This window comes from Prionailurus bengalensis, chromosome C1 (assembly GCF_016509475.1).
Source record: "Prionailurus bengalensis isolate Pbe53 chromosome C1, Fcat_Pben_1.1_paternal_pri, whole genome shotgun sequence".
NCBI classification, from domain to species: Eukaryota; Metazoa; Chordata; class Mammalia; order Carnivora; family Felidae; genus Prionailurus; species Prionailurus bengalensis.
In genome coordinates this window covers 38,440,399-38,459,914 of record NC_057345.1, presented here as the reverse complement: position 1 = coordinate 38,459,914, position 19,516 = coordinate 38,440,399, and the positions used below count along the sequence as shown (strand labels likewise).

At 37.9% G+C, this 19,516-nt stretch overlaps 1 protein-coding gene across 2 annotated transcripts in view; it reads left to right on the top strand.

The window, feature by feature from the left end:
- SPATA6 (spermatogenesis associated 6) overlaps nucleotides 1-19,516 on the top strand; it is a 142,985-nt gene that overhangs the window by 19,581 nt on the left and 103,888 nt on the right. For both annotated transcript variants that reach the window (XM_043574929.1, XM_043574928.1), the window contains exons 2-3: nucleotides 386-523; nucleotides 1,726-1,774. In XM_043574929.1, the coding sequence (XP_043430864.1) occupies nucleotides 386-523; nucleotides 1,726-1,774 (187 nt within the window). The remainder of the gene's footprint in view (nucleotides 1-385; nucleotides 524-1,725; nucleotides 1,775-19,516) is intronic.

The window sequence follows — 19,516 nt, the reverse complement described above, 5'->3', positions numbered from 1 at the left end:
TAACTCTGTAAACACGAGAATCTCTTTTCTTTTAATTTGTGCGTTTTTTTTTTTTTTCACCGTTTATTTTTTTTGGTACAGAGAGAGACAGAGCATGAATGGGGGAGGGGCAGAGAGAGAGGGAGACACAGAATCGGAAACAGGCTCCAGGCTCTGAGCCATCAGCCCAAAGCCCGATGCGGGGCTCGAACTCCCGGACCGCGAGATCGTGACCTGGCTGAAGTCGGACGCTTAACCGACTGCGCCACCCAGGCGCCCCTAATTTGTGCGTCTTTTTATTGGCTTAGCAGACTAGTGTTTTTATGTAATGCCATGTAAGTTATTTCAGTAGGATAGTTCAGGGAATTCATAAAGTATTTACATCTCTCTATCTAATTTTGTTCAGGTAACTTGTCCAGGAGTGGTGCTGAAAGACAAGGAGGACATCTATCTTAGCATCTGTGTGTTTGGCCAATACAAAAAGACACAATGTGTCCCAGCCAATTTTCCACTGGTCTTCAATGCCAGAATGGTGTTTGAAAAGGTGAGTTCAAGTGACAGATCAAATATTAACAAATAATCAGTGTACTTCCAAATTTTTAATAAAAGCCCTAAAGACAAATTACTACTGACTATATATACTTTGATTTCATTGAAAAGGAGATTTGTAACTTAAATCTGGAAGCTTGAAAAGAAATATGCATTGTATTATTCATGAAATGAGTTGCCTCATTTTCATAATGGATCAGTTTATTTCTAAAGTTGTGTTAGTGGGCTCTATGTAAAATAGAGCATCTTGAATATTAAATAATAATTTTCACAACAAAGAGGAAGAGGAGACATTAATAGGTAAAAATAGATTTTATTTTACTTTTGGCTATCTTCTGGTACTTCTTTCTATGAGTTTCTTTTCTGTTTTTCCCTAAAACTGCTGCTTTTGGTTATTACCAATCATATTCTTCACTTTATTTCCTTCTTTCCTTCTCTACTTTCCTCCTTCCTTCCCTGTCCTCCCCTTCCTTCCTTCCTTTTCCTTCTCCTTTCCCTTTTCCTTTTCCTTTTCTGATAATTACCCACTTCCTGCTCTGTTTCATGTACTATTCTAGGCACTGGGTAAACAAGACAAACAGCCTCCCCACCTGGAGCTTTCCCTGTAATAGGAGAAACCGACAATAATGAAGTAAACACAGGAATAGAATAATTTTAGATAGTGATAAGTGTCATGAAAAGAATAAAGGGAGGGTGAGGGAACAGAGAGGAACTGAGGGATTCAGGGGATTATCTGTTTTAAAGGGTGGTCAGAGAAGATGATAACATTTAAGCTGAACTGAATTATGAGACAGTTATCAGTTATTTGAAGGTCTAGTGGAAAAGCGTTCTAAGCAGAGGAATAACAAATATAAAGACTTCTTGCTGGGAATAAGCTTGATGAGTTGGAGGGGCACCAGGAAGGCCAGTATGACCATGGTGACCAACAGGGGAGGAATTGAGATGAAGAAGCAGCCCTGGTGAAGTTGGAGAGGGAGAGCCAGCCAGCCATAATGTGTGTTTGTTTGATTGTCACAGCTTCCATAGTGATCGTGGGAAGCAGAGAGGAAGTGACAGTTCTCAATAATGTCCAAAGTTTCTATGGATGAGAAAGGAATATTTTGGGAAGGAGAGGGGAATTACAAAGACTATTTTATGTGTATGTTCCTTTCACTTCCTCTTCTCCACCCTGCTTCCCTCTGTGTTCTCCCACTGTAGGTGTTCCCTGAAGCAGTAGACCCTGGAGATGTGGTTGCACAGCTTGAATGTAAGTTTGTAACTTTTAATTCCTGTTTCTAGGTCATTTTAGAATTCTGGTTAATCCTGGGTTAGATAAAAGTTAAAAAAAGAGTCCATGAAGGATTTTAGAAATCTTGAGTTGAGACTTCTAAAACACTTTTTAAATGTTTGTCAGAATATACCTGGAAATAATAAAATGTACACGTGCTACAGAGTGACTAGGAATTTTTCCTTTTTCTATGTTAGGTGTGTGGAAATCAAAGAGACTTACTTGAACTTTATATTGATTTAGATGATATTAAGTGTTTTTGATGTAAAGATAGTGATTCACATTGTGTGGGGCTTTGCCCTGCAAACAAGCATTTGCCTGTAACCTCAATGTATTACAAATTCATAGAGTAAATAATAGAAGATTGAAGTAATGGTAGCTTGAAGTATATATGATTTGTGTTTTATATTGCATCCAATATGTTAATAAATTATTTGAAGTGACATTTTCAAGGCTGTGGATAATAGTAAATTCCTCAAAGTGTTAGGATTCAACTATAAAAAGATACAACTATTTTTGAGAGCAGCAATGCATGTATACATACTTGGGAATAAGTTATTCAAGCTCTGGGTATGAAATGAAAAGCTCTGTTATTTATCCTTGTAATTAGAGATCTGGGATCACCAGTTTGGTCTAACATGGAACTGTGGATCAAAACACTGACAAAATTGGGCATCATCAGTGTCACCTGTTCTTCCCCCCTTCATCCATTGGGATGTTAGCTGTGTAGAAACATGGAACCTGGCACCATGCTGGAATCTAGGCATATGGGGAGGAATAGGGCCAGCTTATTGTCTTATCTTCATGAAACTTACAGTTTAATAATTATTCTCCAGAGAACTCTTTATGGCCAATGTTAACATATAATTTATTTTTTTATAGATGTTCTAGTTCTTGATATTCTTTCACTGTGGCAGATTAGCTAGGTGGCAATTTGGTGCCAGTGGGTAAATGCCTTTTTAATATTTCTTAAACATCTTCTTCAGTATCTGGGCAATTGTGTTGTGTATCCTAGAAAATATAAACTCTAGTATTATCTAGTACCATATTGTTATATATAAATATGTATATTGTTATATATAAATATGTATATAGTATTATCTAGTACCATATTGTTATATATAAATATGAGGTAGTAATTTCATCATTCTGAAATTGTCTTGTTAAAAACATAATCCTTTATTTCTATTTGATTTGAAATTTTGGGTCTATAAGAGTACTTATTGGTTTTTATTATTTGGAAACTTTCTTGCCTTGCTTTTCCTGATTTGGTTTTTCTCTTAGGTCTCTTTGTACCTTACTGATTCCACTTTTTGGTATCTTTCTCAAACTCATCTTTCTCTTCTCTGTCTTTAAGTATTATTATTCCACTGGCTTTACCTCTCTGATCTCTTAATTTATTTATTTTCTACTTTCTCCTTATATTCTACTCACCTAAGACATGGCTTCATGTATTTCCTATATTCTGATGACTTCCACCTGAGTCTATCTCTGACCTCCCTTGTGAGCTGGGGCCCCCTTTTTCTTTTACTTTTTTTTGTGTTAGTTTCTCTCAATGCCCAATAACCTTATTAATATGAAAAATTAAAAACATACTAAATGTGCAGTTATTTTTGCTTCCCTTCCCTTATGTTCATCTGTTTTCTATCTTAAATTCCACATATGAGTGAAATCGTATGTTATTTGTCTTTCTCTGACTGACTTATTTTGCTTAGCGTAATACACTCTAGTTCCAACTATGTGGTTGCAAATGGCAAGATTTCATTCTTTTTGATTGCTGAGTAATATTCCATTGTGTGTGTGTGTGTGTATATATATATATATATATATATATATATATATATATATACACACCACATCATCCTTATCCATTCATCAGTTGATGGACATTTGGGCTCTTTCCATACTTTGGCTATTGTCAATGGTGCTGCTATGAACATTGGGGTGCATGTGCCCTTCAAATCAGCACTCGTGTAGCCTTTGGATAAATACCTAGTAGTGAAAATCTACTAGGGGTAGAATCGCAGGGTAGTTCTGTTTTTAATTTTTGAGGGAACTTCCATAGCCTCTGTTTTCCAGAGTGGCTGCACCAATTTGCATTCCCACCAGCAGTGCAAAAGTGTTCCTCTTTAAAAAAAAATTTTTTTAAATGTTATTTGTATTTGAGAGAGAGAAGAGACAGTGTGTGAGTGGGGGAGGGGCAGAGAGTGATGGAGACAGAATCTGAAGCAGGCTCTAGACTCTGAGCTGTCAGAACAGAGCCTGACACGGGGCTCGAACTCCTGAGCCAAAGTCAGACACTTACCTGACTGTCACCCATGTGCCTCAAAAGGGCTCTTCTTTCTCTGCATCCTCGCCAACATCTCTTGTTGTCTGAGTTGTTAATTTTAACCAATGTGACAGGTGTGAGGTGATATCTCATTGTGGTTTTGATTTGTGTTTCCCTGATGATGAATGGTAGCATTTTTCCATGTGTCTGTTAACCATCTATCTGGGTGTCTTCTTTGGAAAAGTGTCCATTCATGTCTTTTGCCTATTTCTTCACTGGATTGTTTTTTTTGGGTGTTGAATTTGATACGTTCTTTATAGATTTTGGATACTAACCTTTTATCTGATGTGTCATTTGCAAATATCTTCTCCCATTCCATGAGTTGCCTTGTAGTTTTGTTGATTGTTTCTTTTGCTGTGCAGAAGCTTTTTATCTTGATGAGGTCCCAATACTTCATTTTTGCTTTTGTTTTCCTTGCTCCCAGAGACATGTTGAGTAAGAAGTTGCTGCGACCAAGGTCATAGAGGTTGTTGCCAGTTTTCTCCTCTAGGATTTTGATGGTTTGCTGTCTTACATTTAGGTCTTTCATCCATTTTGAGTTTATTTTTGTGTATTGTATAAGAAAGTGCGTCCAGATTAATTCTTCTGCATGTCGCTGTCCAGTTTTCCCAGTACCACTTGCTGAAGAGAGTGTTCCATTGGATATTCTTTCCTGCTTTGTCAAAGATTAGTTGGCCATATGTTTGTGGGTCCATTTCTGGGTTTTCTATTCTGTTCCATTGATCCATTTGTCTATTCTTGTGCCATTACCATACTGTCTTGATGATTACAGCTTTGTAATACTGCTTGAAGCCCAGAATTGTGATGCTTCCAGCTTTGGTTATCTTTTTCAAGATTGCTTTGGCTATTCAGGGTCTTTGCTGGTTCCATACAAATTTTAGGATTGTTTGTTCTAGCTCTGTGAAGAATGCTGGTGTTATTTTGAGAGAGATTGCATCGAATATGTGGATTGCTTTGGGTAGTATAGATATTTTAATAATATTGTTCTTCCAATCCATGAGCATGGGAATGTTTTTCCATTTTTTTGTGTCTTCTTCAATTTCTTTCATAAGCTCTATAGTTTTCAGTGTATAGATTTTTCACCTCTTTGGTTAGATTTATACCTAGGTGTTTTATGGTTTTTGGTGCAATTGTAAATGGGATCAATTCCTTGATTTCTCTTTCTGCTGCTTCATTATTGGTGTATAGAATTGCAATCGATTTCTGTAAATTCTGTAAATTATGAAATTAATTAATTAATTTTCAGGAATAGAATTCAGTGATTCATCACTTACATATAACCACCCAGTGCTCATCCCAACCAGTGTCTTCCTTAATGGTCCTCACCCCTTTAACCTCTACCCCCTCCCAACACCCCAACAGCGACCCTCATTAATGGTTCTCTGTATTTAAGAGTCTCTTATGGTGTGTCTCCCTCTCTACTTTTATATTATTTTTGTTTCCCTGAACATTGATTTTATAGCCTGCTACTTTGCTGAATTCATGTATCAGTCATAGGAGGATTTTGGTGGAGTGTTTTGGGTTTTCCACATAGAGTATCATGTAGTCTGTGAAGAGTGAGAAGTTTGACTTCCTCCTTGCTCTTTGTGATGCCTTTTATTTCTTTGTGTTGTCTGATTGCAGAGGCCAGGACTTCCAACATTATGTTGAATAACAATGGTGAGAGTGGACATCCTTGTCGTGTTCCTTACCTTAGGGGGAAATCTCTCAGTTTTTCCCTATTGAGGATATTATTAGCAGTGGTGCTTTCATATATGACCTTTATGATTTTGAGGTAATGATCCTCTATCCCTACTTTTTTGAAGGTTTTTATCAAGAAAGGATGCTGTATTTTGTCATATGCGTTTTTAGCATCTATTATTGAGACAATCTTGTGATTCTTATCCTTTCTTTTATTAATGTTATGTATCACATTGATTGATTTGTGGATATTGAACCAGCCCTGCATCCTAGGAATAAATCCCACATGATCATGGTGAATAATTCTTTTAATGAATTGCTAGATCTGGTTTGCTAATATCTTATTGAGAATTTTTAAATCCATGTTCATCAGGGAAATTGGTCTGTAGTTTTCCTTTTTAGTGAGGTCTTTGTCTGGTTCTGGAGTCAAAGTAATGTTGGCCTCATAGAATGAGTTTGGAAGTTTTCTTTCCATTTCTATTTTTTGAAACAGTTTCAAAGAATAGGTGTTAACTCCTCTTTAAATGTTTGGTAGAATTCCCCTGGAAAGCCGTCTGGCCCTGGACTCTTGTTTGTCGGGAGATTTTTGATTACTGATTCAATTTCTTTACTGGTTATGGGTCTGTTCAAATTTTCTATTTCTTCCTGTTTCAGTTTTGGTAGTGAACTAGGAATGGTATGTTTCTAGGAATCTATCCATTTCTTCCAGATTTCCCAATTTGTTGGCATGTAATTGCTCATAATATTCTCTTACTATTGTTTGTATTTCTGTGGTGTTGGTTGTGATCTCTCCTCTTTCATTTGTGATTTTATTTATTTGGGTCCTTTTTTTTTTATCAGTCTGGCTAGGAATTTATCAATTTTTTTAATTCTTTCAAAGAACCAGCTCCTGGTTTCATTGATCTGTTCTGTTTTGGGTTTTGTTGTTGTTGGGTTTTTTTTTTTTTTGATTTTGATATCATTGATATCTGCTCTAATCTTTATTATTTCCCTTCTTCTGTTGGTTTTGGGCTTTATTTGATGTTCTTTTTCCAGCTCTTTTAGGTGTAAGGTTAGGTTGTGTATTTGAGACCTTTCTTCTTTTTTTTAGGAGGGCCTGGATTGCTGTATACTTCACTTTTATGACCACCTTTGCTGCATCCCAAAGGTTTTGGATTGTCGTATTTTCATTTTCATTGGCTTCCATTCTATAGTAGGATATTCTTTAATCTCCAAGTATTCATGGTTTTTCCAAATTTTTTTCTCGTCGTTGATTTCGAGTTTCATAGCATTGTGGTCTGAAAATATGCACAGTATGATCTCAGTCTTTTTCTACTTGTTGCGGGCTGACTTGTGACCCAGTTTGTGATCCCTTCTGGAGAATGTTCCATGTGCACTTGAGAAGAAGTGTATTCTGATGCTTTAGGATGAAATGTTCTGAATATATCTGTTAATTACATCTGGTCCATTGTGTCATTCAGAGCCATTGTTTCCTTGTTGATTTTCTGCTTAGATTATCTGTCCATTGCTGTAAATGGGGTGTTGAAGTCCTCTAGTATTATGGTATTATTATCAATGAGTTTCTTTATGTTTGTGATTAATTGATTTATATTTTTGGGTTATTCCACGTTGGGGGCATAAATATTTATAATTGTTAGATCTTGGTGGATAGACCCTTTAGTTAAGATATAACGCCCTTCTTCATCTCTTGTAGTCTTCATTTTTAAATCTAGTTGTCTGATATAAGTATGGCTATACCACTTTCCTTTTGACCTTTTGGAATGTCAAAGACTTTTTGGTCTTTTGAAAAGACCATGAATACTGTGTTGATAGATGGTTCTCCATCCATTTACTTTCAGTCTGAAGGTGTCTGTAGGTCTGAAATGAGTCTCTTGTAAGCAGCATATAGATGGGTCTTGTTTTCTTATCCATTCTGATACCCCATGTCTTTTGGTTGGAATGTTTAGTCCTTTGAAATTTAGAGTGAGTACTATAAGATATGAATTTAGCGGGGCGCCTGGGTGGCGCAGTCAGTTAAGCGTCCGACTTCAGCCAGGTCACGATCTCGCGGTCCGTGAGTTCGAGCCCCGCATCGGGCTCTGGGCTGATGGCTCAGAGCCTGGAGCCTGTTTCCAATTCTGTGTCTCCCTCTCTCTCTGCCCCTCCCCCGTTCATGCTCTATCTCTCTCTGTCCCAAAAATAAATAAACATTGAAAAAAAAATTAAAAAAAAAAGATATGAATTTAGCACCATTGTGTTGCCTGTAGAGTTGGTGTTTCTGGTGATGTTCTCTGGTTCTTTCTAGTCTTTGTTGCTTTGGTCTTTTTTGTTTTGTTTTGTCTTTTCTCCATCCAAAGGGTCCCCCTTAAAATTTCTTGCAGAGCTGATTCAGTGGTCATGAATTCCCAGTTTTTGGTTTTCTAGGAAACTCTTTATCTCTCCTTCTATTTTGAATAACAGACAGCCTTGCTGGATAAAGAATTCTTGGCCACATATTTTTTTTTTTTAAACTTTTTTTTTCAACGTTTATTTTATTTTTGGGACAGAGAGAGACAGAGCATGAACGAGGGAGGGGCAGAGAGAGAGGGAGACACAGAATCAGAAACAGGCTCCAGGCTCTGAGCCATCAGCCCAGAGCCCGACATGGGGCTCGAACTCACGGACCGCGAGATCGTGACCTGGCTGAAGTCGGACGCTTAACCGACTGCGCCACCCAGGCACCCCAGGCCACATATTTTTTTCTGATTCAGCACATCGAATATATCCTGGCACTCCTTTCTGGACTGCCAAGTTTCTGTGGATAGGTCTGCTGCGAACCTGATCTGTTTAACTTACAGGTTAGGAACTTTTTTTTTTTCCTTGATGCTTTCATAATTCTTTCCTTATCTGTGTAGTTGTGAATTCGACTATGAAAATGCCTTGGTGATCGTTGCTTTTTGTTGAATTTAATGGGAGATCTGTGTGCTTCTTGGATTTTGATGTCTGTGTCCTTCCCCAGATTAGGAAAGTTTTCCACTATAATTTGCTCACATAAACCTTCTGCCCCTTTTTCTCTTTCTTCATCTTCTGGGATTCTCATGATTTGGATGTTATTTCTTTTTAATAAGTCACTAAGTTCTCTAAGTCTTGTACTCTTTGCCTTTGTTTCCCTATTTTTTTTCTGCTTCATTATGCTCCATAATTTTATCTTCTAAATTGCTGTTTATCTTCTAAATTGCTGTTTCGCTGCTCTGCCTCATCCATCCTTGCTGTTGTGGCATTTATTTGAGATTGCATCTTTATAGCATTTTTAATTTCATCCTGATTAGATTTTATTTCTTTTATCTCCACAGGAAGGGATTCTATGCTTTTTTTCAACCCCAGCTAGTATTCTTATTATCGTGGTTCTAAATTCCAGTTCAGACATCTTGCTTATATCTGTGTTGATTAAGCCTCTGGTTGTAATTTCTTCCTCTTCTTTTGGAGTGAATTCCTTTGTTTTTCATTTTGGAGGAAGAAAAAAATTAATAAATTAAAAACAAAACACAAATTCAAATAAAGGAAGCTATATCCTAGATTTATTTTGGTCTGCTTGTGTAAAGAAGCTGATAGAATGGAGAAAATAGGGAAACAAAAGAACAAAAAGGTAAAAAAGTTTAAAACTTAAAAAAACTTACATAATAGAAAAAATGAATAAGGAAAATGAAATAGAATAAAAATCAAAACAAAAAATAACGTGAAAAATAATAAAAATAGAAATAAATTTTTCTCTTTTTGTATCCAAGAATAAGGAAGAAAATAAAGAAAAAAAAAGAAAAAAAACAATTTAAGCAAAAACAGAAGCAAAGATAATGAACAAATAAATGAACCAGCAAACAGAATGAAACCTTAATGAAGTTAAGTTTCCCCTAGAACTGAAACTATGATTCCTTCTATAGTCCGTACACCAAGCAGGTGGAGTGTCTTGTGCTGGTCTTGTAGGGGATGTGCTTAGAGGGCACAGTTGGGTGGGGTTTGGTGTAACGGCTCCATTCTCCACTAGGCGGTTCTGCTTAGCTTACTGGGGTAGATAAGTACGGCGTGCATGTAAGCTTGCATGTGTGCGGAGGGTGGAAATGGCTTCACCCAATTCCCTAGTCTCTGGCACAGAAACTTCATGCTCTCACTGCCCCATGATCAAGCACCCCTCCTTTGTGTCAGGCCTCCATCCACTCCCCGCCTCTACCCTGCCTGTGTCTGAGCTGTCTGCCTGCCAGGTGGCACCTCTCTCCAGTTTTATCTCAGATGGGGTTGTTTCAAAACCCCTCACTTCAGAGACCCTCATGGCTTGGGCCCATGATGACTCTCTGGGGGAGGGTCTCACTGAGCAATGGCTGGTGCTGGCTTACTCCAGAAAATGTTCATGGGGTCTTGCAGTGGCAGAGGTTCAGAGATTATGGCAAATCACACATAGCCGGCATCAGGTTTCACCACACTCTTGTGTCTTTGTCCCAATACCAGTAAACGTGGTTGCTCTCCAGGGTCTGCTGGGGCCTTTGCTTTTTGGGAGGCTGTATGGCCTCTACCAAATGCACTCCAAGCTGGTGAACTGCTTCTCACCATGTGGCCCACGGACCCCTCAGAACCCACTACCTGCTCCTGGGGATTCACCCTACTTCCTCACCAGAGCACCACCAGGCACTGAGCTCTGCAACTTCAGACTCTGTGCTCTACTCTTTATAGAATCCAGGTGGTATTGAAACCCACTCCTTTCTTCCTGTCAATGATTTTGGGGAACAGATTTCTTATTCAGTCCCCTGCGTATGTTTTCACTCTTTTTCTCTCTTTCTCTCCAGCTACTTTCAGGGGAGTGCTTTTCTTGCACTATTCCAGAGTGCTGCTCTCTCCCCCTTTCTCTTTCCCTGTCCTCTCTCCACAGGAACAGCTCCCTATAGTCCATGGCTTTTCTCTCCCCCGGTTCACCTCTCTGCACTGCGTACCTGCCGAGTTCCATTGCTCAACTTATGCAGATTGTTGTGTTAATCCTTAGATCAATTTCTAGGTGTTCAAAATGGTTTGGTGCTGATCTGGCTGCGCTTCAGGGATGAGACAGGTTCAGGGTCTCCATGCTGCTCCACCATCTTAACTCCTTTCCCTGATCTGGTAACTTTAATTCCCACCCCCCCCCCCTTCCCCCCCTCAGCTGGCACTGAAGCTTCATGCAGTAGAGGGCCCTGGAGTAAAGTACAGAGGAAAATGGTTTTGCTTCCAGGTGCTGGTGTGCTTGTTTATCTTGTGCTGAGCTTGGCTTTTTCCAGCACCAGACTCCTGAGGCCCTTGAAACTTCCCTGGTGCTCTAGTGTTACAGTACAGGGTGGCTGTCAGCAGCTTCCTCTAGCTGTCCCTGTTTGTAATCTGTATTGTTTGTCATTTTGTATTGAAGTGCCTCTGGTTAAACACCTCTGTGAGTAACCTCCCTGGCACCCTAGTTGAATGATTTCTGGCAAGTTCCTTAGGTAGATTCCTAGTAAGTGAGGAACTTTTCTTCTTTCAGCGAGCAAAGGCTGTTTGCTCTCTAACAAGTTCTGGATCACAGCACTGGAGAGGAGAGCTTGGGGAGAAAGAACCCTTCATTGGGTCGTCTGAGCCTCAGGAATAATGACTGTTTCTTTTATCTGTCATTCCTATGTTCTTTTTTTAAAAATGATTTAAATGTTTTCATTTTATTTTTGAGAGAGAGAGAGAGAGAGACAGTTTGAGCAGAGAGGGAGGGGAGGGGCAGAGAGAGAGAGAGAGAGATGGAGACACAGAATCTGAAATAGGCTCCAGGCTCTGAGCTGTCAGCACAGGTCATGACCGGAGCCAAAGTTGGACGCTTAACCAACAGAGCCACCCAGGTGCCCTATTCCTAAGTTCTTTTAAGTTCTCTTTACATCTTTATAGCTAGATAATCCCTCATTATTTTAATTCCCATTATAGTTAATAGTTTTTTATATTAATTATCCTTGTGTGGTTTCTCTCTCATAATTGGACCCATATTGATATATTTATTTTGAAGCTCTGTTTTAATTGTTTGTACATTCATAATCATTATATCTTTTTGAATCTTCACCTCATTTATTGTAGTAAAATTCATGGTAGCAAAATTACAGTAGCTTCAGGCCTCATATCTTCCTATGATATTCTTAAGAATAGGAGGTCTGTGTTCCGTAATTTTCATCAAGTTTTGAGATTTATTCTAATGACAGTTGGGTGGGGAAATACAATATGCTGTTTACTTAACTCACACATGTACTTTGGTTCAAGTGGTACATGTGTAACCTTTCTAAAAGCCACATAGGTCTCTAATGGAAGGGGAAAGGAGGGGAAAGCTGTAGAGACTTCTCATAGGTGTCTGTACAGTGAGCCTCCACAGTGCCAAGCCTTTAAACTTAAACACAGAATGATGGTAGAAATGGTAGAAACAGATCCTTTAAATAAGATATAAAATTGAATCCATAGAAGTAAAGTAGACTTTTTGTCAATGGAAGGAAAGAGAAGAACTTCAAGTAATGAATTGAATTGAAACGATTGAAACAATTGTGGACTGTTCCAGAATTTCCACTTACCAGTAGTATTCTACTTTTGGGATTGTGAGTCACATATATCATTTTCCATTGTGTAACATATAAAACTAACATGTACTTGTTTGTCTAAAATCCAGTATTTGTTAATTAAGATTATGTCATCTAAGAGCAAATTGAGCATGGTCAAAATGCCCAGGGAGATCCAAGGACCCCCTTAACTGGACAGTCTGATAAATGGCCAGATCCATGAGTAACTCAGTTAAGATGCTTAGAACAGTTTTGGGCACACACTAAACACTTAAAATGTCCCTTGTTTATTATTGTTGATGGTGTGTTGTTATCATTACTAGTGTTATTACTAGGGAATTTACCAATTCCATTTCACACCATATCTGCATTTCTAAGGAAACACCAGAGGTCCAGAATCACCTATGGTCTAGGGAAATATATGATATATAAAATGACATTAAGTGTCAATGGTATTAAAAGCCATAATAAGGTAATTTTATATTCATAGAGAAGGCGTTCTCTTTAGGGAAACTATTCTAATTCTGGAATTTACCAGAATTAACTGATTGATGGCTGGAACTGTACCCTCGCAACCATTTTTAGGCAAGAAATGACTGAAAAATTTTCTACTTCATAGACTTCTTTATTGAAACTATGGATTTTCATCCTTTCTCAGTGAAGTTTTACAGATTCTCTTCTACACGCGTGAGCGCGTGCACACACACACACACTCACACACAGTATATCCTGTCTGAAAAGATCCTCTTACATATAAACATATTGCTTGCTCCCTCACTTCTTTCCAGTCACTGCTGAAATTTATCATCATAATAAGAGGCCTTTTCTTACCAAAGTATCTAAAATAGCACCTTTTGCTATGTACCTATCCCATTATCTTTAGAGTTATTATATACCCAGGATATTTTGAGTAAAAGAATATGCTTTTAATAGTTCCACCTAGACAACAGGTATTTGCATAGGGCAAATAGGAATGAATGGTCCTCCTGTTTTTCTTTCTAGCACTGATATATTATTTCTTTTTTCTTTTTTCTTTCAACAGAGTGGCAGTTTCATAAGAGTAGAGATTTTTTTTCTGTTTTGTTTACCGCCATGTCTCTGATGCATATGGCAATACCTGGCACATACTAGGTATCTGATAGTTGGGAGTTAATAAAATATCATAATGCATTATATAACTGCCTCATTACTATTTTTATGACTGTTGGAACTATCCAATTGAGAGATAGCTATTTGTAGTGTTATAATCCTTTGGTTAGGGAATGTATTTTGTATTTAAAAATTTATAATTAATACCTTCTCTGACCTCATTCCCTTCAACACTTGGATACAGAACAGATACGATTTTTATTTATATTGTAGTGGATTAGTAGTTGTCCATATTGTTTTCTCTTGCCTGTAGAGAAACATTGCAGTTTCATTACAGCTCCTGCTTTTCAAGCTCCTGGGAATTAGTGCTTACCTGGTGTCTGGGGTATTGAAAATGCTTTCAGGTGAAGATTTAAAGGCTGAGAATATATCCTTCAAAGGCTATGAATGGGAGTGTCCCTGCCTCAATCCTCAAGGAGGCTTGTAAGACTCAGGATTCATATTTTAAATCCATAGTGACAAATGCCTTCCACCAGTTCATCTTTGTAGTTAGGGCAGGTAAATAGGCATTCAGAGGATATTATTATAGTAATTGTTCTTGCTGGTGCAGAGGCTAACAGCATTCTGGCACTCTCAAGGTATTTACTGTAGCTTTTGATTTGCTATATGTGAGTAGTATTTCTGCAGTGTTGCAGTGCTTTTACTTCGTAACTCACGCTAAAAGTGCATGTGAAGATGAGAATTTTTATAGAGGAATGAGGAAATTTGTCTTTATTTAGTTACAAGATAAAGGGCATCTATGAATTGAGGTTAATTATGCTACATGTTTCAGTACATGTAATTACATTAACTTGCTATTTGGTTTTTTAGCAGCATTACTTAACTTTCCCTTTAATAATTTAAGGTCTCTCTTCCTGAAGTATTTTTGCCAAAATATACTTTTTAAGTATAAAAGAATAGAAAATTGTTTATAGAAACTAGCAAGTAGCTTTTCTCAGTAAATGTTAATCTAGGTTCTTATGATAAAATATAAATCAAACAGACCCAGTTACTTTTTAGGCCATGTCTTTACAGCTGAGGAGTTGCAGTAACAGTGCCACCTGGATGGTTTATTTCATTATTTCACTTTGTGTGGCAGTTATTCATGGAGTCGATGGTAGATTCGCAAGGTATCTAGTATGTTGACATAAATCTTAGATTTGTTTTCTATTTAAACCCTTTGTTTTACACTTTATACTCCTTCCAAGATCATTTTTACTTCTGACACCGTTGATATCTTTAGGGAACCAATTGGAATTACTCTGTTAACAGCTGCATTTGTTTTCCTTTCTTCACTGGAAATGGTTCACAGAAATAATAACTGACCATGCTAAATACCCATGCGATATTTTCATGAATGTATTATTGGCCATTTTCTGCTTACATGTTTGGCCCATTCCAGAATGATTCTGGCTAGTGTGGGGTACTTTTTTTTTTTTTTTTTTTTACTTAGATGAAAGAGTGATTCCTTCCTTGGCTGTTTTTTTTTTTTTTTTAAAGTAGGCTTCACATGGAGCCCAATATGGGGCTTGAACTCATGACCCTGAGATCAAGACCTGAGCTGAGATCAAGAATTGGACGCTTAACCAACTGAGCCACTCAGGCACCCCTTTCCTTGACTTTACTTTTAACCTTTTACTTTTCTTTGTGAAATGCTTTTTATTTTTAATTGTGTTATTTATTTGAAAAGAAAGTGTAACTTCTTTTTTTTTCAAATTTGCAAATACTGAGTTTACACTGTCAAAACAAGGCAAGTTCTTTGAAATGGAAGGGGTATTATGCACATATAGCATATTATGCACATATGCAATTAATTTTATTGTTTGCTAGGACTTGCTCTCAGACAAGATGTATACATACATACATATACATGCATATATATACATATGTAAATACATGCATATATGTAACTATTTAATGTGATATCTTTTTAAATTTGATTTTTACTTACATTGAAATTATTTTAATTGGTTATATAATTGTTATTTTTTTCTTTAATATTGGAATTACATATAGTCTACAAAACTTATTCCCAAAACAGTGATCTTGTAACATCCCTCTCTTCCATCATTTCTGACTCCCCAAGGAACTAGGTTATTATTATTATTTTTTATTGTTTTTCTTTGTACTCACCTACATATCTCTAACATACTTATATTGCATTCGAAACATTTTGACTTTTTTCAGTTTTAGACATTATCTCTACTTTTCCTTATTGAATATGAGGATGTAAGTACTTTTCATATATTCTCTGCTTGCCCTGAAAACATATATATACCCTTTTTCTGTCTTTCTCTCCTCTTAATAGAGTTATAATCACAATTTTGTTTTGTATATTATGACCATGTAAAAAGTATTTTTAGCTGAATCATGTAGTGAATATATTACAGTTACTTTTCTTGGCAAGAATTCTGTTTTCACTTGAATTTAATATTTTCTTTACTTTGCTTAGTTTTGTAGTTTATTTTAGTTTTTGCTTAACTTAACCCAGTTCTTCCTCAGATATTTAAATCATTTTCTTAAAGTTTAATGTTATTTCACTTGTCTTTTTTTTTTGCCTAAATACCTAAAATACTTTTTATTTATCCTTAAAGTCTAGTAGTTTTACTAGAATATATCCTGAAGTTGTTTCTTATTCTTTTTTTTTTTTTTTTTTTCTTTTGAGAGAAAGAGGGCACAAGTGAGTGAGGGACAGAGAGAGAGAGAATGCCAGGAGGGGCTGAGAGAGGGAGAGAGGGAGTGAAAAGCAGGACTCTCCAGAAGCAGGGCTCATGTTTTTACCTGAAGTGGGGCTTGTGTTCATCCAAAGAGGGATGGACTCATGCTTACCCAAGGTGAGGCGCAAACTCACAAACTGTGAGATCATGACCTGAGCTGAAGTCAGATGCTTAACAACTGAGCCACCCAGACACTTGCTATTCTTAAGTACAGTGTGTGTTTCTTATTTGTAGTTTCTAATCCATTTTCATTCCTGTGAAGTTTCCTGAATAATGCTATTATTGTATGTTGGATATTTTTGTCTGTTTAGTATTTGTTATTTTCTCTCATTAAAAATATTTTTTGGGGGGCGCCTGGGTGGCGCAGTCGGTTAAGCGTCCGACTTCAGCCAGGTCACGATCTCGCGGTCCGTGAGTTCAAGCCCCGCGTCAGGCTCTGGGCTGATGGCTCAGAGCCTGGAGCCTGTTTCCGATTCTGTGTCTCCCTCTCTCTCTGCCCCTCCCCCGTTCATGCTCTGTCTCTCTCTGTCCCAAAAATAAATAAATAAACAAAAAAAAATATTTTTTGGTTTCCTTTTGATTAAAAAAAAATCTCCTTTTATTTCTTTTAAGGTATTTTCTGTTGTTTTAGTTTAATCTTCATTTCTGAAATGACTTTCCCTATTTCTGCTTCTTTCCTGAGTTATCCCATCTCACTTTTTTGTTTCTGATTTTGTTTTGATTTAGTTAGTTCTTCAATACCTTGTATTACTTTAAAATTTTTCAAGTAGTAGATTATAATTATGATCTGTTTTTGAAATATCTTTTTGGCTACTTTCATTGTAGGAATTTTTTTCTTTTCTCACTATTATTTTTTTATATAAGAACCTGGTGTACATCTGACCTTTAACCTTTTCTTTACTTATTCTTTTAAAAAAATTTTTTTAAGTTTATTTTTGAGAGAGAGAGAGACAGAGACAGACCATGAGCAGGGGAGGGGTACAGAGAGAGAGGGAGACAGAGAATCCAAAGCAGGCTCCAGGCTCTGAGCTAATAGCTCAGAGCCTGACACAGGGCTTGGACCCACAAACAGTGAGATCATGACCTGAGCCAAAGTCTGATGGTTAACTGACTGAACCACCCAGGTGCCCCAACTCATTCTTTATTTTTTTTTTAAGTTTATTTATTTTGAGAGAGAGACAGAGAGACAGAGAGAGAGTGGAGGAAGGGCAGAGAGAGAGGGAGAGAGAGAATTTAAGAAGGCTCTATCTGTCGGTGCAGGGCTTGACACTGGGCTGTAACTCACAAACTGAGATCATGACCTGAGCTGAAACCAAGAGTCAGATTCTTAATCAACTGAGCTACCCAGGCACCCCTCTTTGCTCATTATTAATTGAATTTAGTTTTTTCCTAAATGTTTAGAAGGAAGCATGATTGAAGAAAACTTTTTAGGCTCACTGAGCTTCCTTTTATAGTGTTTATCATATGTATATGGTGGCTTGCCTTCTGGGATTTTCTGCCTTTGTTCCATTCTACTTTTTTCTGGTTTCTCTTTTCTATTTTTTTTTTTTTTAATTTTTTTTTCAACGTTTATTTATTTTTGGGACAGAGAGAGACAGAGCATGAACGGGGGAGGGGCAGAGAGAGAGGGAGACACAGAATCGGAAACAGGCTCCAGGCTCTGAGCCATCAGCCCAGAGCCCGACGCGGGGCTCGAACTCACGGAGCGCGAGATCATGACCTGGCTGAAGTCGGACGCTCAACCGACTGCGCCACCCAGGCGCCCCTCTCTTTTCTATTTTTTAAAAATCCTGTTTAATTTGTATTCTCTTCTCTATAGTTTTTCCTGGTTTCTTGGGCTCTGTTCTGCCTGGGAACCCTGGATGGTCAGTTTCTATAGTTCTTACAGGTCACCAGACTACCACCTTTGGAACTTCACTTAAATCTTTTGAATTACCTGCTATTGGAATGGGCAGACCTTCTCCCAGTTTCAGCTGCCTTTCTCAAATTGACCTGTGCCTCCTAGTGAGTACTGTTGGCTGTTTTGGAGTTCTCTTCCCAGGTCATTCGATAGCCCCTTCATTCCTTCTGTTTCTTCCTGCGTGGATGCTGGTACCCATAGGTTTTGTGACTGTGAGTTGTTTGTCACCATATGTTTTATTTTGGGGTTTGTAGGGATATCTTATCCCCTTATTTTATTATAGATGTTGTCCATAGGTTTATGGTTTTGCTATTTAATTGCTATGTCTGTTTTTAAGGGGAGATCTGGGGAGATAAACTCTGCTGTTTCTACTTTTATTTTCTATTTTGTGATTTTGCTTGTCTTTCGTGTTAGAGGATGCCATCAAATTATTGGCCATCTGTTCATATTTAAAATTTTTTTAATGTTTATTTATTTTTGAGAGACAGTGTGTGTGTGTGTGTGTGTGCGCGCGCGCGCGCGCGTGGAGGAGGGGCAGATAGAGAGGGAGACACAGAATCTGAAACAGGCTCCAGGCTCCAAGCTGTTAGCACAGAGCCCGACGTGGGACTTGACGTCACGAACCGCGAGATCATGACCTGAGCTGAAGTCGGACACTTAACTGACTGAACCACCCAGGTGCCCCCATCTGTTCATATTTAATAGCAGAACACTAAAATGCTTTTAGAAATTATGTGCCAGAGGTGCCTGGCACTACTAATTACTAAATCTATTGGGGATTCCTCTTGGATAGAAATTGTCAGTATGGACTTTTTTGTAGGGTGGTTTCTCTGGGCCATCTTACTGAAAAGCTTAGGATGTCAGCATCTTTTTATGTATTTTGACTTCGGCAGATCATATTCAGTAGAAAAATCAGTCCCATCTTTCTCCTAGAGGTTATAAACTTGGCTACTACTGATTTTAGAACCTTGTGGAAGAAGAAGCTGTGGTAAAGTATCAGTATGTAGCCCAGACTCTTAATCTCCCTGTTTTCATATAGTACCCCTGCTGTCAACCGTACCTACTATTTCCATTCTAAGGACAACAGTGACAAAGATGAAAATTACTATACCTCCTTCTTCTCCTCCTTTTCCATCCCTTCTCAGCGGCCCCCGCCCCCACCCCCCTGCTTCTCCCTGTCCCACCTCCTCCAGAGAATGAACTTCCAACCACCTGCCTGGGTATGGGGAAAGGCAGTTTCCTAGCAGTGTAAACTGGAGGGAGGATCTGGGGTTTGACTGCTTCTTAAATTTTCAACTGCTCTGGCTTTTAGCCCCATTGATTTCTGTCATTTGCAGAGGTAGCTGGCACTACCAATCACTAAACCTGTTAGGAATTCAAATACAAAAGGGGTTGCTCCTAAGCTTTCCGGTCTATTGGCTTAAGACCCTTTTTCCT